Raw genomic sequence first — 21,483 nt, forward strand, 5'->3', positions numbered from 1 at the left:
ACCAAAGTCCCCATTGATTTTGTGCATAAACAATATCCACCCAAGAGCTAATACCATGACAAATGATGAGACTAAATTTTTAAACAAAATGATGTTGATAATTAAATTTTTATTTAAACGTTGATTAACATGCTTATTTCCTATAATTTAGTTTGTAATTTTGATCTTTCTTGCATTATGCCATGACAAATAGACTCACTTATTTAGGTCATTACTGCAATCATCATGAATTTGATTTACTAGTTTTCCAAATTTAATATTTACTTTGCTTAAAAGTTGCAAATTTTTTTCAATGTAACGTGTACGACTAATATTCAGATGACACCTTACTTCAATGGAAAAATAAATAAATATTGCCTATGTATTTTAGTGGGAGTTTAATCTTACCTATCGCCTTGCCAACTAACTAACTGACTATTTCATTTACTGACGTCACTTGTACTGTGTTATTCAGGTTAAAATAAAAATATATATGAAAAAAATATAATTACCCAGTTGGTCACACCCTCGTATCCATCTCCCACGTTCACTGAATACACTTCCTTGTTTCCTGTACGCTCTCTCTGTAGCAGGAGCAGCAAGCATGGCGATGGCTTCACTCTCTTACACGCGCCTCCTTTCTCTGCTCTCCCTCTTCATCCTCCTCTTTCTCTTCTCTCACATTTCCTTCTCTCCCTCCTCCGTCCTCGCCGACTCCCAATTCGAAGGCTTCGACGACGCCGACGAAATCGACGATACCGACGACGATGACTCCTCACTCCCTCTCCCCACTCGCACCCATCCTTCCCTCACCACCACCTCCCAACCCGACCCACCTCCCTCCACCGATCCCTCCCTAGCCGACCCGGATCCCAACCCGATTCCCGATTCGGATTCTCTATCCACCGATCTTCCGAAGCCTTCCTCCACCAGCTTTGAGGATTGGGATGAAGATGAGTTCGAAGGCCTACCCGTCCAACCGCAGCAGAAACCTCCCCTCCACGACCCTGCAATTACTGAAAATGCCACTCCCTCCTCCGATTCCGATCCCAAATCCTCCGCTGACCCCAAGTCCCCCGCCGCGCCGAGATCCTTTGTTGTGGAGATCGCGTGCGGAGGGTTCCTGATCGTCTTCATCATCAACTACTTCACCGGGAAGCGGGTGAACGAGAACATTGCCCTGGCTTGGGCGGCGAAATTCGCCACCAAAGACTCGATTTTCGAGAAGAACTTCAGTATTTTGGGCGTCGGAGATGGCGGCGCTGGTGACGATTCGCCCTTGCTGTTGAAGGAAGGGCAGAACGTGTTCAAGTTTTACGCGAGTGGGCGGAGGTGCTGCCAGGGGCTTCTGGCGACGATGGAGCTCAAGAGCCGCCACGATTTGATCTCCTCGATTTTCAACTTGGTGGTTCCCAGTAGGGACGAGATCAATATCGAGGTTTATATGAACGATGAAGCGATGGACCACGTGGTTTTTGCCTTGGCGAGGAAGAAGTCGGCCAAGGCAATGCAGAAGGAGGTTAGGGACTTGCAGAAGTTTGCCGGGATATTGTCTCCGCCTACTGGAAGGAAGTGGGTTTCTGAGGACCTAGCGGTTATTTCCGAATTGAAGGAAGCGGCTGGAGATTTGATCACTGAGGCTGTACTCGAACAGGTTGGTTCACTTTCGTATCGGTACAAAATTCGGTTTTCCTGTTTTTGATTAATCTGTTTTATGATTGCATTTAAATGGTATTTGGTTTATGTGTTTACGTATTAGTTTGCACTTGAAATGAGTTTTCTTTCAATCGTTCCGTAATTTTCGTGATCATCAATGTATTCGATTGTGTAATTTGTGTTTGAATGTAGTGGCAGATAGGCTGTATATGCGCATATTCATCTCGAGAATAAGATTTTTTTTCTGCAGTTATAACACCGAACACCAAATAAACTACAAAAGTGAAAAGTCAAACAACTTATGCTTTTCATGACAGTTGTTTCTGAATTCCATGAGGATGGCCAAGCAGAGGTTCCAAGTCTCAATTTGTTAGGCGAAATGATTAGTAATTTAGTACACTTTAAATGTGGAATTACATTACATTACCAATTTGGTATGCTTTTTTTCAGTTGTCTAAGGGCTTTTGATCTTTTTTCTTCGTTTGTTTGGGCTTCATCTGTTTGACCACTACTGATTAAACCCTGTTTAAGACACTATTCTGTTCATGCATATTTTTTTTAGCACAAAGGTGCTAGTACTAATTTTTTGTATATGTGGGAATGAATAACTACTACAGAAGATGTAGATGGTATTGTTTTATCTTTTATGGTTAAACAGCTTAATTGATGTTAATAAAGGTAGAATGTGTTTTTCCAGGTCGATTAAGGTGGTTGAAATTTTATGTATTGTGGATGAGAAATTTGTATTGCTTTCAATATAATGGGGCACAAACTGGGGTGCTTGTTTAGGTGTGACCCGATGGTTTTATAAGACCCCATTCTTCTCTTTAATCTAAAAGCGACGGGTGATATGCACTAATATATGCGTCAGAGCAATTCTGTACATTTCTTAATCACGGTATGCTCTGTTACTATATCCAACTTTTATTTCTAATGTTGGGTACTTCCCTTGTGGGTGCCTTCATCTGTGAGAATGATAACCAGTGTTTTCTCTGTCGTAATAGACATGGCAAAGTCTCTCACTTCTTCAAATTTGTTCTAGTTAATAGAGGGTCTTGCATGTTTCTTTGGTCCTTTGTTATTATAAGTTTTCTCTTCTGTATGAATTGACTTCCATTTAATGTATCACATGGTTGAATTGCTTGGGATACTTAAAGCCTTATGCAACCATTCTGGAACATCCAACTTCAAGTGCTTCAGCCCTTTTACATTATTCCTCATAGGTCCTATTCTGCCTGAGTTATCCGTACTGTTACTTGATTCCGCACAACTTTTGTTATTTGTTAATGCTTAGTTTCTCATATTAATATATCTGGCATTTGCAGGTTTTCGGTGAAAAGGCTTTTCAGAAATTTGGAAAGGGTTTCATCTACATGCATTTTTCAGATCAACATCCAGGCTCGCAAAAGAAGATGCTGTTGTTCAAGTTTGCCCTACCGGATGCTGGTAACATGGCTGATATGACTCGTCTGGTGGCTTTGGTACCTTATTATATTGATCTGATTGGGCGCTACAAGCTAAGCAGTCAGGTAGGTCAGCTTCCAGTTATATTGTGGAATCAAAAGCTTCTACAAAATTTCAACTTGGTGGTATTTTCTAATTCTGATTGTTGCAGGCTCGATCCAAAACTGAAGCAATCAGATCAAAGGCGGCTCAAGAGGCTTACAAAGAACTCCAAAATGCAAGGCAAGAAGCATTGCAAAGAAAGAAGGCGGAGAGGAGAAAGATGATGGAGGAGGTCGAGGCTAAGCTCAGTGCAGAGAGTATTCGCAAGAAAGAAGCAAAAGAGCGTGCCCGTCAGATGAAGAAGGCAATGCCGAAGATAAAAATGACCCGTGGTAGCTGATTCTTGAATTTACATGTCATTTGTTTCCTCTTCGTCTCCATTTTAGTATACGCATGGATGGTATTTTAGTTGAGTCATGCCGGCCATAAATTTTGGTTCCGCGCCCTTGCAGCCTTGTACTGTAATTGCCTGAATTTGTTCGACTCTTAACGTTACAAACATGAGTAGGTTCTGAATGTACCAAAATTCAATGCTGCCGAAACCCCCAGCATTTCTTTGTTGACATTTTCCACTGCCACCTAGGAGTTTGTTATTTTTTCTGTCGGAATTTGAATTTTTTTAGGTTAAAATGTTCATATAATTAAATTATTGAGCCTAAACGATTTTTTTTAGGTGAAAAACTGTCTGAAAACTTAAAAATTTGTCTTGTAGTATGTCAAATTTTAGCATTTGGCACAGTAGTAATAGGTGGAAGTCCGATTGTAGCTTGAGCTTGGTGTCTGGGGGAAAATATAATTTCTGTAGCACAAGGGATTGCTTCAAGGGATGCACTTTGGATGGCAAAAGGAAGAGGTTTTAAGATGTGTGTGGAGGGCGACTCAAAGCTCGTGATCGATGCGGTCAAAGTTTCTTGTACTATTCCGTGGCAATTAAGAAATATTATTAAAGATATCAAGTGGTTGGTCTCTTCTTTTGACTCTAACTTTTGATCTCATGTTTACAGAGTGTAGACATCGAAATTTCGGTAAATAAATCTTCACAAACGCATTAAAATTACAACCTCCACTCATTTCACCAACATCATACACTCACTTCACCTACAACCTCCACTCATTCCACCAATATCATACACTCACTTCACCTACAACCTCCACTCATTTCACCAACATCATACACTCACTTCACCCACAACATCCACTCACTTCACCAAAAAAATGGATGGTGGTAATTCATTCTCAAAGCTTATAAATAAACTTCTCCATCAAGGTATCAATCATCCTAAAATTCATAAATACGTTTCTCTACTCCCAAAATGGAAGAGAATACTTCCCACATATCCAAAATCCTTGAAGCTTTGAAACTCTAAAGCTCTCAAGCAAATCCCGAAGAATCAAGAAAGCCCTCTTCGTTTTTCGTCAAATCCTCCTTCAAGATCAAGTCCCAACGGCCCTTGAAGAACTTCCACCAATTCAAGATCAAGCCTCAACGGCCCTTGAAGAAAGTGTTTATCGTTCATCATCCGTTCATCCTAAGATCAAGCCCCAATGGCCCTTTGGATCAACAACATCAACAAATCCACACATTCAACTGTTCTTCAAGATCAAGCCCAAAAGCCCTTGAAAATCTGTTCATCCGTCAACCTTCAAGATCAAGCCCAAAAGCCCTTGAAGAAACTTCCAACTATTCATCCAAGATCAAGCCTTGACGGCCCTTGGATCAACAAAATATCCATAAATCAACACCTTACGGAGATCGAATCAGAGGATCAAGATAAAGAGATTGTAACCCTACAAATCTATTAACACCAAAATCTTTCTTTGTACACGTTGTTCTTGTTTCAGGAATTTCCGTGTTCACACAGAGAAGCAAATTTCTTGACAGGTGCTATTACTAATACATGATTTCATTTTAATGGTTTTTCATGTTTGGGATAGGCCGTTGCCTCCTATGGCAAATAAGGTGTATTTCTTTGGTTGTATCGGAACCGGTTATAATCGTGGTTACTTTATTTAATACTTTCTCATTTCCATAGAAAAAATAAAAAATTTGGAAACAGATAGGCTGTTGGATGAAATTTCAAAGGCTCATATCACTTGATCCAATGGCTTTGGTGGAAGAGATTTGGAGAGGATCTCTTTCCATTGATGACATCCCTTTCCGCCTGAAAATTATCGGTATATAGCGAAGATTGATGTTTGTACCCAGACGAATGTTGTATCAATGGGTTGATGTAACTTAACTCGCACTTAGTTGAGCCAATGATGGGATTGGAAGCGGCATTTATGTTGTACCATTCGAAGGAAGCCTTTTTTTGTTTAGAAATTGGTAGATTTTTGTTGTAATGAACAAAATGTAGTATGAAAAGCTCATTTTATTCTTTATTTTGTAAATTCAATAGGTTTGCTTTTGAAATGGGATTTCGATTAATTATGATTTTTTTTGTTAATTTTGGTCTCACAAACATGAATTAATGCCCAAAATAAGATGAGATTAGACGGAGGATGATATTTAATTCATATTTTTTGTCAATGAAAACTAAATAATATGTAGTGTGTAGGCAGAAAAAATTAATTTTCCGCACATTCTTATTTATTCAATTCAAAAATAAAAAATAAATGAACATGCTGAGAGAAAACCAGACGTGCATAAATCACTTCTCAAGTGTTTTCATGCTTTTCATTTTTCCTTTGTTTTTTTTTATTATCGGATTTTCCCTTTTGTAAAAAATGTAACGAGTGACCGAGTTTGATCCAAAAATAAACAAATAGATTCGAGTAATTACTGTTACCTGAATAGCATAAGATTAAGAGATAAATAATCATCTAACAGTCTCTTAATTAAATTACAAAAGATAAATCACTGGAAAATATAAACCAAAACTACTGTAACCCAGATTTGAAGCTTATCCTGCGAGCCAACACAGTTACCTTCCAAAATTTAATCTACCCTTGTATTCCTAGGATGAAAAATGTCGACGGCCGTCGGCGGCTAGATTAATATCCTCACTGCAGACTTGATGGCGAGTAGCTCTTCTTCCCCGACTTTCTTCCACACCCCGCCTATCATGAGATGTCCATCGACATCTTCCCAGGATGAAACATCCTCACCTTCCGACGCGGAACCATCCACTGTCGCCCTCATCTTCTTAACACATGGGTTATCTAGGAGCTGCATATCGGAACTAGGTCTCTTGACACTGCATTGGTTCAACTCCCACTTCTCTTTTCTTCCTAGTAACTCAGGAACCTTTTCCGGGACATTAACGTCCAGAACAGGAAGGCGGCCAGAGGACCCCACAGCTCGAGGCAACATTCCAATTGGACACTGGTTCCATGATTTTGCCAGAACCCATCTGTTAGTGTCCCCGACATCAGCATCGATCCTCTTCACTACTTTGCTCTTCACTATGCAACGTTTAATCAGCTCTAGCTTCTCTGCTGCTTGACTTATAGATTCTTCTTTCTTCTTAAATTGATTATTTGAATTTATATGAACAGTATCTTCTTCAGTACCATCTGAATTTGATGAAACAAAGGAAGAGAGCTTGTGCAGTTTTCCCACTAGGAAGCTGTCCCCAGTCAGCTGTGCAAGATGGGCGGCAGAATCCATGAGCTTTTTATTAGCAGAAGCTGATACAATAAGACATTTGCGTAGGAGTTCCATCAGAATTGCTTGTGGGATAGTTCGTTCTGCTGAAGAAACTTTGATTTCGGCTGCAGAGTCTATTTCATGGCGAGGCTTTAATCCTTCAACATTTTGAACGAGCCACGCAAACAGAGAAGAAAGGTGTTCAACTTGGAGTACCTCAGCCCTGCGGTCTGATGATGTGCGAATCCCTCCTCCTAGACAAATTCATAAACGCAGCAACCAAGATAAGAACGCTTGGATAATCTAAATTTTGAGCAAATACAAATCACACACTCAATTTTGGTGAGTACGTCAGCTGTAGTAAATGATGTTGAATTCATGCTATGATCGAACAAATTCAAAAGCAGGTGTCTGAACTTGCACTGTGAATTTAGGCTAGGAAATCAAATGCACATCATGCACCTAAAGAGGCATCTGGCTTTAGCTGATTATACGCAGCTACCATGAACATTCTTTCAAGAAAGCGGCTTAAACTCTTAACTGATTGAGGATTCGATGGGAGGGCTCCTCTCCTTAAGCTGTTGTGCTGTATTTTATGCTAAAAAAGGACAACTTACACAGATATTTCTTATACTCAATGTCGATTACTCATCTAACCTAATTCAGCAGCTTATGCTTTAGAGCTTCTGAAAACCAGATGCTTTTCCAACCAAAAGGAGATACGTTGCTGTTTAGTTGTCACCAAATGTAATATAGAAATGAAATAATCAACTTTATCAGGGGTATCGCAGCATGCAAATTCAAAAACACACTAGAAATCACTATTCTGATGTGACCGTTATTGCAGGCTAGATCACTTACCCATCTCCAGCATAAAAAAGCAACTCAGTTACCATGTATATATAATTAAAATCTACACACAATCTCGGCATATGTTCTACCAGTCTATATCTGAATAAGGAACAAATAATACAAATAATAAAAAAATTAGGTCACGTGATTACCCGTCTCATATATCACTGTTTCCCGAGTCTCAAACATATCAAGAACTGCATTCAGAAGAGCCAGAAGCAACTCTGGTTCCTTGTTTGAAAATTTTGTTATCACAAGCTTCCACTCATTCAACGAAACAAGTAGTCTTGGGCCACTTTGGGTGTTTACTGGAAGCTCCGAGGAGTCTGAGGAATTTATAGACTCCAACAAGAACTCCAACAGTACAGAAACAACTTCTGAGGATAAGGAAGAATACATCCCAATAAGACTTTTCAATATCCTTGTACGGTCTTTTTTTAAACCTGGAAATGAAGTACCTCAATTAATAACCATACTTACAAAACATCCATGTTTTAAAATACATTGTGTTCTTGAATCACGGACATCCGATCAGAATTAAGATGGCTGTGTGCACAGTATAAGAGTAAGCCAGGTGTAGCTTTACATCAAATAAAACGTTCTAATCACCTACTACAATTTCTAAACATTCTTATCAACAATAGCAATTTTTTTTTTTATGGTCAATACAACAATAGCAATTAGGCATACAAGTATAAAAAGAGAAATATGCAGGTGGCATTACATCAAATAAAACGTGTTAAATCAAACCCAAAACATGACATACACATGGGCTACATGGACATGTCTCAGTAGAGAGTATACGTCGTAGACATGATACATGTCGATAATGACTTCTTTACAACAGCTTAGCTATGTAAATTCCATTTCCTTGGAACACAACATGACAATCAACGGATTCCTAATTTTACAGAGATTTTAAAATTCTATCAGAAAATAACTCCAAACTTATTGTCTAAGATTACTCCTTTACAAAGAATGGGTGAAGACTGAAAAGAAAGTCCTAACCATACAACCAAGAAACATCCCCAGGAGATGAAAACATCACAATCCCTACAAAATGTAGCTGCAAGTAATATGAAAAGATATGTACGGTGCTCCGCATATTTTCTCTCTATGCAAAAGCATCAGAAAATATTGTATCCTATATATATCAGAGATTTAGTCACTATAATCAATATAACTTGAATAAATGCAAATTTCATACCGCGCTTTTTCTTGACATTTGAAGAATGGGATTGAGGAGTTGTCTTAACTCTTAAGCAGAAGGCCAATTCATGCAATTTAGACCTTATTTCATTTCTGATATTATCAGTTTCATTACCATGAAATGGAATTTCCTTCTTCTGAGGCTCCCAGTAATAGCACTTCAACCAATGAAGGGCCTAAAACACCAACCAGAGATAATGTTTAACTTCTCAAATTTAAAGCACGTCATCCTCTTCCAAACAACTTGTATATAACAATTGAAGTATTCCAGTAGGTAAAAAAGGGTAAAAAGGAACAAATTGTCATGAATTAAAATGAACTTGTAACAGAGCCATAAGGGGTTACGATAACTGTAGAAGGCCCTTTTTATCTTCAAACATAATAATATCTGGTGACATTCATGAAGTCAAATTATTAAGAGACTAACTGTAAAGGGTTTGTTTTCGGAAACAAGTTTAATCTTCCCTATTCATTTTTTCTCTTTTTGGGTCAATTAATCTTCCCTATTCAAGATCCGAAAGTTCTAGCCCATGAAAGTGATAGCTAGAAACATATTGAGATAATAATATCATTTTGTTACAATTGAAAAGCAGAATATGATGTCTTCCAGCCAAAATAGGCTGGAATAAAGCCAAGTGTGGGAAACCTGAAATAAGAATCTGCTCTCATCAGAAAACATGTCCCCTATGTTTATATGGAAAAACAAAACCGGTTTGCACAACTTTATAGAATTCAGACATATTATCAAATAAAACCACCATTTTGTGCAGCACCCACAAGTAGTTTAATCAAACATCAAACGATGTCTAACTCAGATTCTATTATAATTATTCATTGTCAAATAGACTGGATTTCTCAAACATAAAATCTAAAAGTTGATTAAGCATTCGAAGAATATGAAGGTGGGAAGTTTTTGATATACCAAGCATAATATGTACCTTAACTGAAGCAGTACGAACAACGTCAAGTGTGGGAAGTTCACGGTGAGATCCCTCTAAACAATTAAAGCAATAATAAAGTGAAAAATAAAAATAAATTCAAAAAATTATTTAAAATACCCAAAGCCCTGTGCTCAAAGTAGGCATAAGTCGAATGGGCATGGTTGGTTATCTAACAGAAAAGCCTAAAGGCTTAACCAACAAACAAAAGATTACAAGATAAAAGTTGGAGCTGCTCACCATGACGAACATCAATCAGTGTACGTGGAATGCCAATTGCATCAGCAGCCACAGCAATTGAAACCTCTGTTTTTTTCCGTGTCTTCTCAACCACACCATTCACAAGCCTTCAGAAACAAGCCAACTAGTGTGACGGTGATTATTTATGTAACATCACATGAGACAATGACAAACAGAAAAAAGAGGCAAAATAAATATGAGCTTAAACATTAATCCCCTATGAATTGAATACAGAATTTCTCTGTTCTATGTCTACTATGAAAACCTCAAAAATTATCATGATATGTTACTAATATCAGTTATGTGATGGGACAGCTTTAAAAAATTATGCATGCTATACTTACAAGAACCCATTGCACAAGATATCTTAAATTGAAGATAATACGCAGTGAATGCACCTATCAAGAAAAAATTCAACAACAACAACAACAACAAAGCCTTTTCCCACTAAGTGGGGTCGGCTATATGAATCCTAGAACGCCATTGCGCTCATTTGTGTCATGTCCTCCGTTAGATCCAAGTACTCAAGTCTTTTCTTAGGGTCTCTTCCAAAGTTTTCCTAGGTCTTCCTCTACTCCTTCGGCCCCGAACCTCTGTCCCGTAGTCACATTTCCGAACCGGAGCGTCAGTAGGCCTTCTTTGCACATGTCCAAACCACCGGAACCGATTTTCTCTTATATTTCCTTCAATTTTGGCTACTCCTACTTTACCTCGGATATCCTAATTCCCAATCTTATCCTTTCTCATGTGCCCATACATCCCACGAAGCATCCTCATCTCCGCTACACCCATTTTGTGTACGTTGATGCTTCACCGCCCAACATTCTGTGCCATACAACATCGCTGGCCTTATTACCGTCCTATAAAATTTTCCCTTGAGCTTCAGTGGCCTATGACGGTCACACAACACGCCGGATGCACTCTTACACTTCATCCATCCAGCTTGTATTCTATGGTTGAGATCTCCATCTAATTCTCCGTTCTCTTGCAAGATAGATCCTAGGTAGCGAAAACGGTCACTTTTTGTGATCTTCGCTAGATTGCTCCGGTCATTAGTGTGGATAAGTATATAAATGGATAGAGATAGGAAAGCAAACACAAGATGTACGTGGTTCACCCAGATTGGCTACGTCCACGGAATAGAGGAGTTCTCATTAATTGTGAAGGGTTTACACAAGTACATAGGTTCAAGCTCTCCTTTAGTGGGTACAAGTGAATGATTTAGTACAAATGACATTAGGAAATATTGTGGGAGAATGATCTCGTAGCCACGAAACTTCTAAGTACCGGAGTGTGGTATCGTCTTGACTTGCCTTATCTGTCTCATAGGTAGATGTGGCATCTTCTCTGGAAGTACTCTTCCTCCATCCAGGGGTGGTATCTGTAACTGGTGGAGATGCACAAGGTAATGTATCAATTTCACTTGAAGCTTACTTGTAGTTTCATGCTTGGTCAAGCGAGATACAAACCATGTAGTAGGAGTCCCCTAAGTCGCCGAGCTGGGGGATCTGCTGAAAGAGGTGACAGACAAGGTAAGCAATCAGAGCTCCGGCTGATTGTTCACATTCTCCCTATCTTGCAGGCAGCATGAAGGATAAAGAGAAGAAAAATGAGGAGAGATGATATGGGATACTTTTGCTTTTGAAGAAGTAACTTTCCACAGGCTTATTCTTGAACTGGGCTGGAGGGTTTTCTGGTTTCCTCCAGAGTATAAGGCCGACTGAAGAATTTGAGGGTCAAAACAAGTCCATCAAATCTAGAGTACGTCCGACCCTGCTGATATGGGATACTTTTGCTTTTGATAGAGTAGTTGATGTATCGGCACGTGTGCTGTTACGCTTGTCTCCACATGCTTCCTTGTATCCTTCTCACTTGCCCTATCTGTTCCTCAGGCAGATGCGGTATCTTCCCTGGAAGCATAAGATGTTGAAGATGAGTACTCGAGAGCAATGCCAGGTAAGTAATCAGGTAAGGGGTTCCAGGCAGTCAGTTCCTGGCTGGAAGCTTGATTCCAAGTGCTGACTGATTGCTCTCTCTCTCCTTGTCTTGCAGGTAAGAACAAGGCCAAAGGAAAAGACAGGGAAAAAGCATGATATGGGATACTCTTGCTTTTAACCCTGATGATATGAGATAATCTTGCTCTAGTATAGCTTGTTTACAGAGGTATTATCGGGGGGAAAGAAAGCTGAATATTTCGAAAGGCTTTGTTGGGAGTGCCCTCTCAGATAAGAGAAAGGGTTGAGCATTTTTGCAGGTCTGCCTGTCCGTTAGGGATGGAAGTCGACATATATAGGAGTCTCCCTAACATCAAGTAATAATGCTATTCCTTTACCCTGCTTGGTTATAGCACGATAGTGGGAGCTGCCAGCTTCACATGTTTTAACTCTGTCAGAGCACTTTGAAAAAGTGGTTTGTGGTATCTGGAAAGCTGATGTTGCGTGTGAAGATTACAGACCTGTCGGGGGTCTGGCTCTCGAGATTCGGAGAACGATGCCTCTTCGATTTTTGAGAAAGCAATCCTGCTGGGGGTCTGGCTCTCGAGATTCGGAGAGCGGTGTCTCTTCGATTTTTGAGAAAGTAATCATGTTGGGAGTCTGGCTCTCGAGATTCGGAGGGCCGTGCCTCTTCGATTTTGGAGAAAGCAATCTTGTTGGGAGTGTTTTCTCGAATGTGAGTAAAGGTTGGGCATGTTTGCTAGTCTACCTTGCCACGAAGCACAAAGGTTGACACACAGGGACTTTCCAATTATCCAGCAGTGGTACTGTTCCTTTACCCTCTCTTCGATTTTGAGAAAGTAATCATGTTGGGAGTCTGGCTCTCGAGATTCGGAGGGCGGTGCCTCTTTGATTTTGGAGCAAGCAATCTTGTTGGGAGTGTTTTCTCGAATGTGAGTAAAGGTTGGGCATGTTTGCTAGTCTACCTTGCCACGAAGCACAAAGGTTGACACACAGGGACTTTCCAATTATCCAGCAGTGGTACTGTTCCTTTACCCTCACTTCGATTTTTGAGAAAGTAATCATGTTGGGAGTCTGGCTCTCGAGATTCGGAGGGCGGTGCCTCTTCGATTTTGGAGCAAGCAATCTTGTTAGGAGTGTTTTCTCGAATGTGAGTAAAGGTTGGGCATGTTTGCTAGTCTACCTTGCCACGAAGCACAGAGGTTGACACACCGGGACTTTCCAATTATCCAGCAGTGGTACTGTTCCTTTACCCTTGTGGGTAATAATATGGTAGCTAGACCTTCAAAATTTATGTGTCTAAACTTTGTTAGTGTTGTTTCTTTGCAATTCTTTTACCCTTCTTGGTCAGAGCGATGTAGTGGGAGCTGCAAGCTTCACGTGTCTCAACTTTGTCAGAGAACTTTGGCAAAGTTATCTGTGGTACCCATGAGCTACTGTTGCGTGTGGGAAGTGGGTGATTGAACAGTACGATTCATGTGCTTTCTACTTCGCCAGAAATCTTCGACAGAATGCACATAATTTCCGCAAAGCTAAGTGTGCGTGTGACAGGTGCTGACAAGGCTAGAAAAGTAGGTGCCTCTTCGATTTCTGAAATCGGCCCTCGTGGTCTCTGAGCAGCCCAGCTTTTGAGAAAGCAAGCCTCTTCGATTTCTGAGATCGGCCTTTGTGGTCTTTGAGCAGCCCAGCTTTTGAGAAAGCAAACACCTCTTCGATTTCTGAGATCGACCCTCGTGGTCTCTGAGCAGCCCAGCTTTTGAGAAAGCAAACGCCTCTTCGATTTCTGAGCAGGCGCCTCTTCGATTTCTGAAGCTTCGTCGAGTGCAGATTTTTATAGGAGCTGACATTAAGTTCCAAAGCACACTTGAATATCCACCAGTAGAAGCTCCATTCTTGCACTTCTAAGATCTTGATTTGTCCGACCTCTTCTCTCTTCAACACCTTTGAAAATGTCTGGCCCCTCCGACCGTCGTTTTGACTTGAACCTTGTTGAAGAGGCAGCCCCGCCTTCTCCAGACAACATATGGCGCCCATCCTTCGTCTCCCCTACTGGTCCTCTTACCGTTGGGGATTCCGTGATGAAGAATGATATGACCGCTGCGGTAGTGGCCAGGAACCTTCTCACTCCCAAAGATAACAGACTACTTTCCAAACGGTCTGATGAGTTGTCTGTTAAGGATTCTCTGGCTCTCAGTGTTCAGTGTGCAGGTTCTGTGTCTAATATGGCCCAACGCCTATTTGCTCGAACCCGCCAAGTTGAATCATTGGCGGCTGAAGTGATGAGTCTCAAACAGGAGATTAGAGGGCTCAAGCATGAGAATAGACAGTTGCACCGGCTCGCACATGACTATGCTACAAACATGAAGAGGAAGCTTGACCAGATGAAGGAATCTGATGGTCAGGTTTTACTTGATCATCAGAGATTTGTGGGTTTGTTCCAAAGGCATTTATTGCCTTCGTCTTCTGGGGCTGTACCGCGTAATGAAGCTCCAAATGATCAATCTCTGATGCCTCCTCCTTCTAGGGTTTTGTCCAGTACTGAGGCTCCGAATGATCCCCCTCCGGTGCCTTCTCTTTCTGGGGCTCTACCGACTGCTGAGACTTCTCCTAAGCAACCTTTGTGAAGGCTCCCTCTTGTTTGTTTATTTTGACTCAAGTATATGTACATATTTGTAACTTATCGGGGATATCAATAAATAAGCTTTCCTTCATTTCAACGTATTGTGTTAAATACACCAAAGCCTTCTTCGCTAAGTTCTTTGAATTTTCTTTTGTTGAAGCTTGTATGTTGAAGCTTTGTGAGTGGAGCATATAGGTTGAGGTAGTGTTCCCTTAATTTCCCGAGTGAGGAAAACTTCTCGGTTGGAGACTTGGAAAATCCAAGTCACTGAGTGGGATCGGCTATATGAATCTTAGAAAGCCATTGTGTTCTGTCCTGTGTCATGTCCTCCGTTAGATCCAAGTACTCTAAGTCTTTTCTTAGGGTCTCTTCCAAAGTTTTCCTAGGTCTTCCTCTGCCCCTTCGGCCCTGAACCTCTGTCCCATAGTCGCATCTTCTAATCGGAGCGTCAGTAGGCCTTCTTTGCACATGTCCAAACCACCGTAACCGATTTTCTCTCATCTTTCTTTCAATTTCGGCTACTCCTACTTTACCCCGGATATCCTCATTCCTAATCTTATCCTTTCTCGTGTGCCCACACATCCAACGAAGCATCCTCATCTCCGCTACACCCATTTTGTGTACGTGTTGATGCTTCACCGCCCAACATTCTGTGCCATACAGCATCGCCGGCCTTATTGCCGTCCTATAAAATTTTCCCTTGAGCTTCAGTGGCATACGGCGGTCACACAACACGCCGGATGCACTCTTCCACTTCATCCATCCAGCTTGTATTCTATGGTTGAGATCTCCATCTAATTCTCCGTTCTTTTGCAAGATAGATCCTAGGTAACGAAAACGGTCGCTCTTTGGTATTTCTTGATCTCCGATCCTCACCCCTAACTCGTTTTGGCCTCCATTTGCACTGAACTTGCACTCCATATATTCTGTCTTTGATCGGCTTAGGCGAAGACCTTTAGATTCCAACACTTCTCTCCAAAGGTTAAGCTTTGCATTTACCCCTTCCTGAGTTTCATCTATCAACACTATATCGTCTGCGAAAAGCATACACCAAGGAATATCACCTTGAATATGTCCTGTTAACTCATCCATTACCAACGCAAAAAGGTAAGGACTTAAGGATGAGCCTTGATGTAATCCTACAGTTATGGGAAAGCTTTCGGTTTGTCCTTCATGAGTTCTTACGGCAGTCTTTGCTCCTTCATACATATCCTGTATAGCTTGGATATATGCTACTCGTACTCCTTTCTTCTCTAAAATCCTCCAAAGAATGTCTCTTGGGACCCTATCATACGCTTTTTCCAAATCTATAAAGACCATGTGTAAATCCTTTTTCCCATCTCTATATATTTCCATCAATCTTCGTAAGAGATAGATTGCCTCCATGGTTGAGCGCCCTGGCATGAACCCGAATTGGTTGTCCGAAACCCGTGTCTCTTGCCTCAATCTATGCTCAATGACTCTCTCCTAGGAACATATATATCTACTATACATCCATAATAGCTGGGATAAGTCAAAGGCTATGCAATAATTTGTAGAAACATGAAAAAAGATCCAACACTTGATGCAACTAGCTATTTAACATGCTTGCTGCCCATATATGAGTCGAAGTAGTCTACCTCTCCGTCAAACCCACTACAAACTACCTCCCAAAGAGAGCGAGCGAGAGAGAGAAAGTGTGTGTGTGTGTGTGTGTTTTGATTCAGGACTATAGTTTTGATTCAGCATTATAGTTTATCAAGGACCATGTTTCTACTAATTATTGCACTGTGCTTATTATGATAGTATTACTAAGAATATGCATCCATACATCACAAAATGATAAGGAGTACAGAAAAGAATGGAGAGATTTAAGAGCAAAAAATTAAAGGAACCTCACCTCATGATTGCCATACAATATAACATGGCCAGCATTTCCTCCGAGAGTGAAGCATCAATTGATTGATCTGTTCTGGAATTATCTAAAGCATCATTTGACTGGTCCTTTCTATAATTCAAAAACACGTACACAAAGTTGTTGGCAAAGTAGGACAAATACATTATCTTTTGAAGAAATTCAAAACAATACAAGAGATATAAATATATACAAACATAACCACAAAGCAAACAGCATTTGGCATAAAGTATTCCCTCCCCCACCCCCACCGGGTAAAAACAGATATAAGTTGATCCAAACAGGTGCATAGCAGTTGGAGTAAAAGCTACCTAAAGTGAGGATCTTTTCGTTGAATTTCAATAATTGATGCTGTAACTTCAATCGTAATAGGAAGACAGCCTCTGCTTCTCCATGTTGATATCTGTAAACAACAATTAAAACGTAAAAATAATTTATGTCATTGCCAGAAACCTCACAAAAAATTCAATTTAAAGGAAAAAACTCTTTAAAAAGTAATTGTGTCCATTAATTTTCAAAATTATAGCATTGGATACACAAGATTCAAACAAGCAATATCCACGTGAAATTTCTAACATAACATTTTCTTGTTTTCCATGGTAAGCAAAATGAAAACACGAAGTTGGGTTTCTCTTACTCTTCTCAAAGCGGAAGCCACAAAATCAGGTGAATTAGAGAAGAGAGATTTGTCAACAAAGAGCCACTCATCCCAGCTCAACCAAGGCACCAATTTGTAGCTGTAAGGTGATGATGATGACGACTTTGATATACCCAACTCCTCATTATCTCTTGATTCTTCCGTGAACCCCAAAAGTTCTTCCATTACAACTCTTCCACTCGCTTTACCTCTACACAACTAATAACAAAAAAAACAAGTACAGATGAGAGAATAGCATTAGGAAATTTTATACAAAATACAAAATAAACTTTTCCAAATTAAAGCTCCAGAGGTAGCCAGAATTCTCAGCTCTGATGCACAATCTTAACATTCTAAACTCCTATTTAAAGCACATATCATCATAAATTCAGCCATAACTGAACACATAAACATGATTGTCTAATTCTTTTGGTTTTATATGCACTAATTAAAACTGCTGTGCTACTGTAGCTCTTGATCAATCCAAAAGCCCTAATGCTTGAATAAAACTGACAAGCTACCCTAAAAGAAAAAGACAGCTTTATGTCATTCAGTTACCTTGTTCTATCAAAACTCAGGCACCATCTAGCTTCAATATCAACCCAACATAAAATCAACAACACACCAAAACCATCTCTAGTTTCACTTGTGATTGATTATAAAATAATAGGGGACCATATAAACAAAAGAAGGGGATGGTAAAAATAAAGATGACAATGAACACCAAGAGCATGGCTCCTAAACTGTCAAGTCACAATAATGTGAGGACCCAACCTAGATGATGACACAATAGAATGCACAAAATGAATACATTAAAAAGCTTGCTTGCAACAGCACTTGTATCAATTCTATCCACAAAATAAAAGCTTTCCTAATAAGAATTGAATCAAATCGTTTCCTTCTCCAACATGTTAGCTATTCAAAAACTTCAAGTCTAGAAACCTATTATCATTTATAAAACTGTTACATGAATTTCAGATTTCATTCTCAAAAGGCAACACAGTAGGATAATCACATAAAGAACGTCAAACATCTAACTTCTAATACTCATACCAGTACCCACAGAAGATATGAAAGGAGGTATCTGAAATATTATTTGCACAATAAAATCCAAGCCTTGGCAAGTTGGCATACAAAAGGGCAATCTTTCCAAGATAATTTAACCCAACTCATTTGTTCAAACACAACTCAAATTTATCAAGGTAATGAAGCATTTAAACAAATCATCTCAAGGAGCAGAAAAACTAAGTAACACACTCACCAGATAACAACTAAAATCCAATTAGGCAGAGACTTAACTCCAACTAGGATGAAATTTAAAACCCTCAACGGAAAAATGTGACAACACCACAGGAAAAGAATGCAATTTGTATGCAGGAGAAAAAGAAAATAATTTAACTTGATGCAATACCATTGTTATTTATAAACTACACTGCCACTAAATTTTTTGCCGAAGATACTTAGTTTCCTGTATGTCTCCAAAATAACAGCTGTCCTTTCAACAACCCACTTCCTCTCACTAAAGGTAAAACCAGCTTCGCCCGCATCAGACCCTGGGCAGCATTTATGCCTTCCGTAGCAACAGTATGGTATATCATCCAATAGATTAACTCATCTTCTCAATCAAAATACACATCATGTCACCAAAGCATTATACTTATCACATCAATCTCTATATGACCTCCCTCAAATTTCCATTTCATCATTGCAGCATTATTAGAATCATCAAATGCAGCATCTCAAGAGCAATTCTCATTGATCTCCTCTCCCAGTTATACCACAATTATCAGCTGACAGAAATCAGTCTTCTACCATCAGAGGCCAAAACAAGATTCGAATTATGCCTTCTTGGTATCTTATTCATGAGATGAATGTACCGATACCGAATACCCATTAATGGGTGTTTCTCAATCAAGAAGTTCTTCCTATATGCCTCCCTTAGTACCACAGTCTGTGTCCTAATTTTATTTGAAACATAAAAGATTCCTGGGTGATGCACCACAGCCTTTTTCAACCTAGACCTTTCGAACCCCAAATACTCTCCCAAAACATACAAATTTTCCCTCTCGGTCTTCTTGGAAACCATAAGCCAAAGAAACTCATGAAGCACTGCCACCGTCCACTTCTCTGCCTGATCGCTATTTGCTGAAAGATGGGCTGCATTTTCATATGGTGAAATATATGGCAATCTCTGCCATTCCTCAACCCAATCTTTCACCCTCTTATCCAAATCAAACCCTTTTGGAAAATTCATTGGAAATGCAATGTGCTTCAACATCTTCTCACTCAGGTCAACCATTATTGCCCTTTTCTCCAATTGAGAGAAAGCAAGCTCCTTTCTCCAACAAACAAGCCCCAACGCAAGCTCTAGTTTCCCAGTTACTGCATCCTCAACCTCACAAACCTGAAAATAATCTGGGAAATCAGCAAGAAGGGTACCCACAATATCATGAGGCAGACCCAGATCCCATTTCAATCTGTTAATCAGGTGCATGGGCAACTTGGTCCCTCTGGTGAGCATCAAAACCTTAGAAAGTCGTTCAATGGCGTTGTATTTGTTAGGCATGAAGGTATGAATGGCTGACTCTTCTTTGTGGAGTGAGAGGATTTGTGGGGTGAGCTTGACATGGGGAGGGAGGCCAGGGGAGGGCTGGAATATGGAGAAGAAGGAAGGATATTTATGGAAAAATTTGGAGGATGTAGTGGGGAGGTCAAGGTGGGGTTTGAGCAAAGAAGCTGCAGAGAGAGGAAGGGACTGGGAAGGATTGGAGAGGATTTGGTTCTTCAAAGAAATGGATTGTTTAAGGTCTTTTTCTCGTTCAACTACGTAGTCCAAGTATGGATCTCGGACCCATTTTACCTTGGCGTTCACAAAGGTCCTGATGGTGTTGAACCGATGGGGGAGTTTCCTAATCAGAGGCATAGCCATGACTCAAATGATCAAACCTATCATCAGAGCCCATATCAGAAACAATTCATCCAGCAATAGAAAATTTTCAAAGAAAAATAAGAAAATCCACCAAGCAGACACTGACATAGGATTAAAATTGTAATCTAAATCATCCATATTGCTAGGAAGAGAATCATAAGAGTTAAACTGTGTACTTCCACCCATACTTCAAGGTGGTGGCACAAGAATAACTAGGAACCTGAAATACACACTGATGTCTTAGAGATACGTGTATCTTCATATTCTCAATTCCCTTGAAAACAAACCGAAATATTGAGAAGTAGCCAATCCTCATTGTCTAATTTCTAGACTAAACCAATGTAAAGAACTTCAACCTTCATGTGGAAGGCATTTATTCAAACTAGAAGGCATACCCTAAGTTATAACAAAGAAAGTAAAGCAAACCAGGAAAAAAAATAAACAAAATAATAGAAGACAAATTTAACATCTGAACCTATTAATCTATTATATATCGACTAACGAATAATTGTCAACCAAATGCATGTCAAATTAAAAACGTAAGAAATATAGATAGCATTCTCAGTCTTCCAACTCCATCCCCACCATGAGTATGTTATCATTAAGGTTTGCACAGGCAGTTGGAGTTAGGCTATGAAAGCTTGTACAACTTCAGTTCACCCACTACAAACCCATTCAAAATTCACACCCAATGCAAAAAGAATCACTCCTATCAAATCCAAGCACCATTTATTTTTCTCTCTAAGATTCAATTTCATATTATTTTTTTCTGCAAAAACTGCAGAAACTATCCAAAAAAACAATTTTAATCTTACTTCTTAGCAATCAAGACAAAAGAAATATGCCAAATTTAACACTCAAATTGAAAAGAGCAAAGTATGAGTATGAAATAAAGGGCAGACCAGAACAAGCAACGCAAAAAATTGTTTTAACAACTCCACGTTTCCAAACTTACCAGCCAACTCAGCCGCGAGAAACCGAGATAAAAACTGTGACCGTCTGAGCCGGCGACGGGAAGGAAACCGCTTTCAATCAACCGTGACGGGCGGGCTTAGTGAGTGGGCACGGAGCGATGATGGTGTCGGCGAAGATTTGCTCGGGGTTTTAGGGACTACACTCACTGCGCTTTTTCATTGGGCCGAATTAGCCACACGCCCATTTCAGACATTTTGGGCTAAATATTAACATTTCCGTCGTCAATACTCTTAAGACCATCTCCAACCTCCAACCCAGAGGATAAAGGGCTGAAAATAGTCCGAAAACAGTCTCCAACCGAGGGCCATATAAAAGGGCTCGTGGTTCCCACTGAACAAAAAAGGGCCAAAGAGTCAACCGGTTGGCCCAAATGAGCCAGTCAGCCGGCCAGGCCACATGATGACATCATATTTGTTTTTTTTTCTTTACATTAAGTAACATAAAACAACATTAAATAATATAAAGAATTTTAAATAATATTAAGTAACATTAAACAACATAAAA

The 21,483-nt window shown here is 39.9% G+C and overlaps 2 protein-coding genes across 5 annotated transcripts; one reads left to right on the forward strand and one right to left on the reverse strand.

The window, feature by feature from the left end:
• The first annotated feature begins 493 nt into the window (after positions 1 to 493).
• On the forward strand, positions 494 to 5,054 carry LOC126604766 (uncharacterized protein At5g49945-like). Its single transcript, XM_050272079.1, has 3 exons — positions 494 to 1,633; positions 2,961 to 3,164; positions 3,251 to 5,054. The coding sequence occupies exons 1-3, from the start codon at positions 584 to 586 to the stop codon at positions 3,479 to 3,481; spliced, it is 1,485 nt and encodes a 494-aa protein (XP_050128036.1). The 5' UTR covers positions 494 to 583; the 3' UTR covers positions 3,482 to 5,054.
• Positions 5,055 to 5,911: 857 nt separating this feature from the next.
• LOC126604764 (uncharacterized) lies at positions 5,912 to 21,167 on the reverse strand. 4 transcript variants are annotated; one of them, XM_050272075.1, is made up of 10 exons: positions 20,960 to 21,167; positions 19,936 to 20,021; positions 17,076 to 17,294; positions 16,750 to 16,841; positions 16,424 to 16,531; positions 9,970 to 10,076; positions 9,730 to 9,785; positions 8,790 to 8,967; positions 7,735 to 8,025; positions 5,912 to 6,984 (listed from the first exon to the last, which is right to left on the reverse strand). In XM_050272075.1, exons 2-10 carry the CDS (start codon positions 20,002 to 20,004, stop codon positions 6,131 to 6,133), a joined length of 1,974 nt encoding a protein of 657 aa, XP_050128032.1. In that variant the 5' UTR covers positions 20,005 to 20,021; positions 20,960 to 21,167; the 3' UTR covers positions 5,912 to 6,130. The 4 variants fall into 4 exon arrangements, with proteins under 4 accessions (XP_050128032.1, XP_050128034.1, XP_050128033.1 ...); XM_050272077.1 differs by lacking the exon at positions 19,936 to 20,021 and having other exon boundaries at positions 20,960 to 21,166; XM_050272076.1 differs by lacking the exons at positions 19,936 to 20,021; positions 20,960 to 21,167 and adding an exon at positions 18,487 to 18,854.
• Positions 21,168 to 21,483: the final 316 nt, after the last annotated feature.

This window comes from Malus sylvestris, chromosome 15 (assembly GCF_916048215.2).
Source record: "Malus sylvestris chromosome 15, drMalSylv7.2, whole genome shotgun sequence".
Taxonomy (NCBI): Eukaryota; Viridiplantae; Streptophyta; class Magnoliopsida; order Rosales; family Rosaceae; genus Malus; species Malus sylvestris.

What these genes read in the sequence shown, in the direction of transcription:
- LOC126604766 (XM_050272079.1), top strand. Translation starts at nt 584, where the DNA reads ATGGCGATGGCTTCACTCTCTTACACGCGCCTCCTTTCTCTGCTCTCC. An exon ending in CTGAGGCTGTACTCGAACAG is followed by an intron (nt 1,634 to 2,960) that starts GTTGGTTCACTT and finishes TGGCATTTGCAG; the next exon opens with GTTTTCGGTGAAAAGGCTTT. An exon ending in GCTACAAGCTAAGCAGTCAG is followed by an intron (nt 3,165 to 3,250) that starts GTAGGTCAGCTT and finishes TGATTGTTGCAG; the next exon opens with GCTCGATCCAAAACTGAAGC.
- LOC126604764 (XM_050272075.1), bottom strand. Translation starts at nt 20,004, where the DNA reads ATGGCTATGCCTCTGATTAGGAAACTCCCCCATCGGTTCAACACCATC. An exon ending in ACTGATTGATGTTCGTCATG is followed by an intron (nt 9,786 to 9,969) that starts GTGAGCAGCTCC and finishes TTAATTGTTTAG; the next exon opens with AGGGATCTCACCGTGAACTT. An exon ending in AAATGTCAAGAAAAAGCGCG is followed by an intron (nt 8,026 to 8,789) that starts GTATGAAATTTG and finishes CTTCATTTCCAG; the next exon opens with GTTTAAAAAAAGACCGTACA.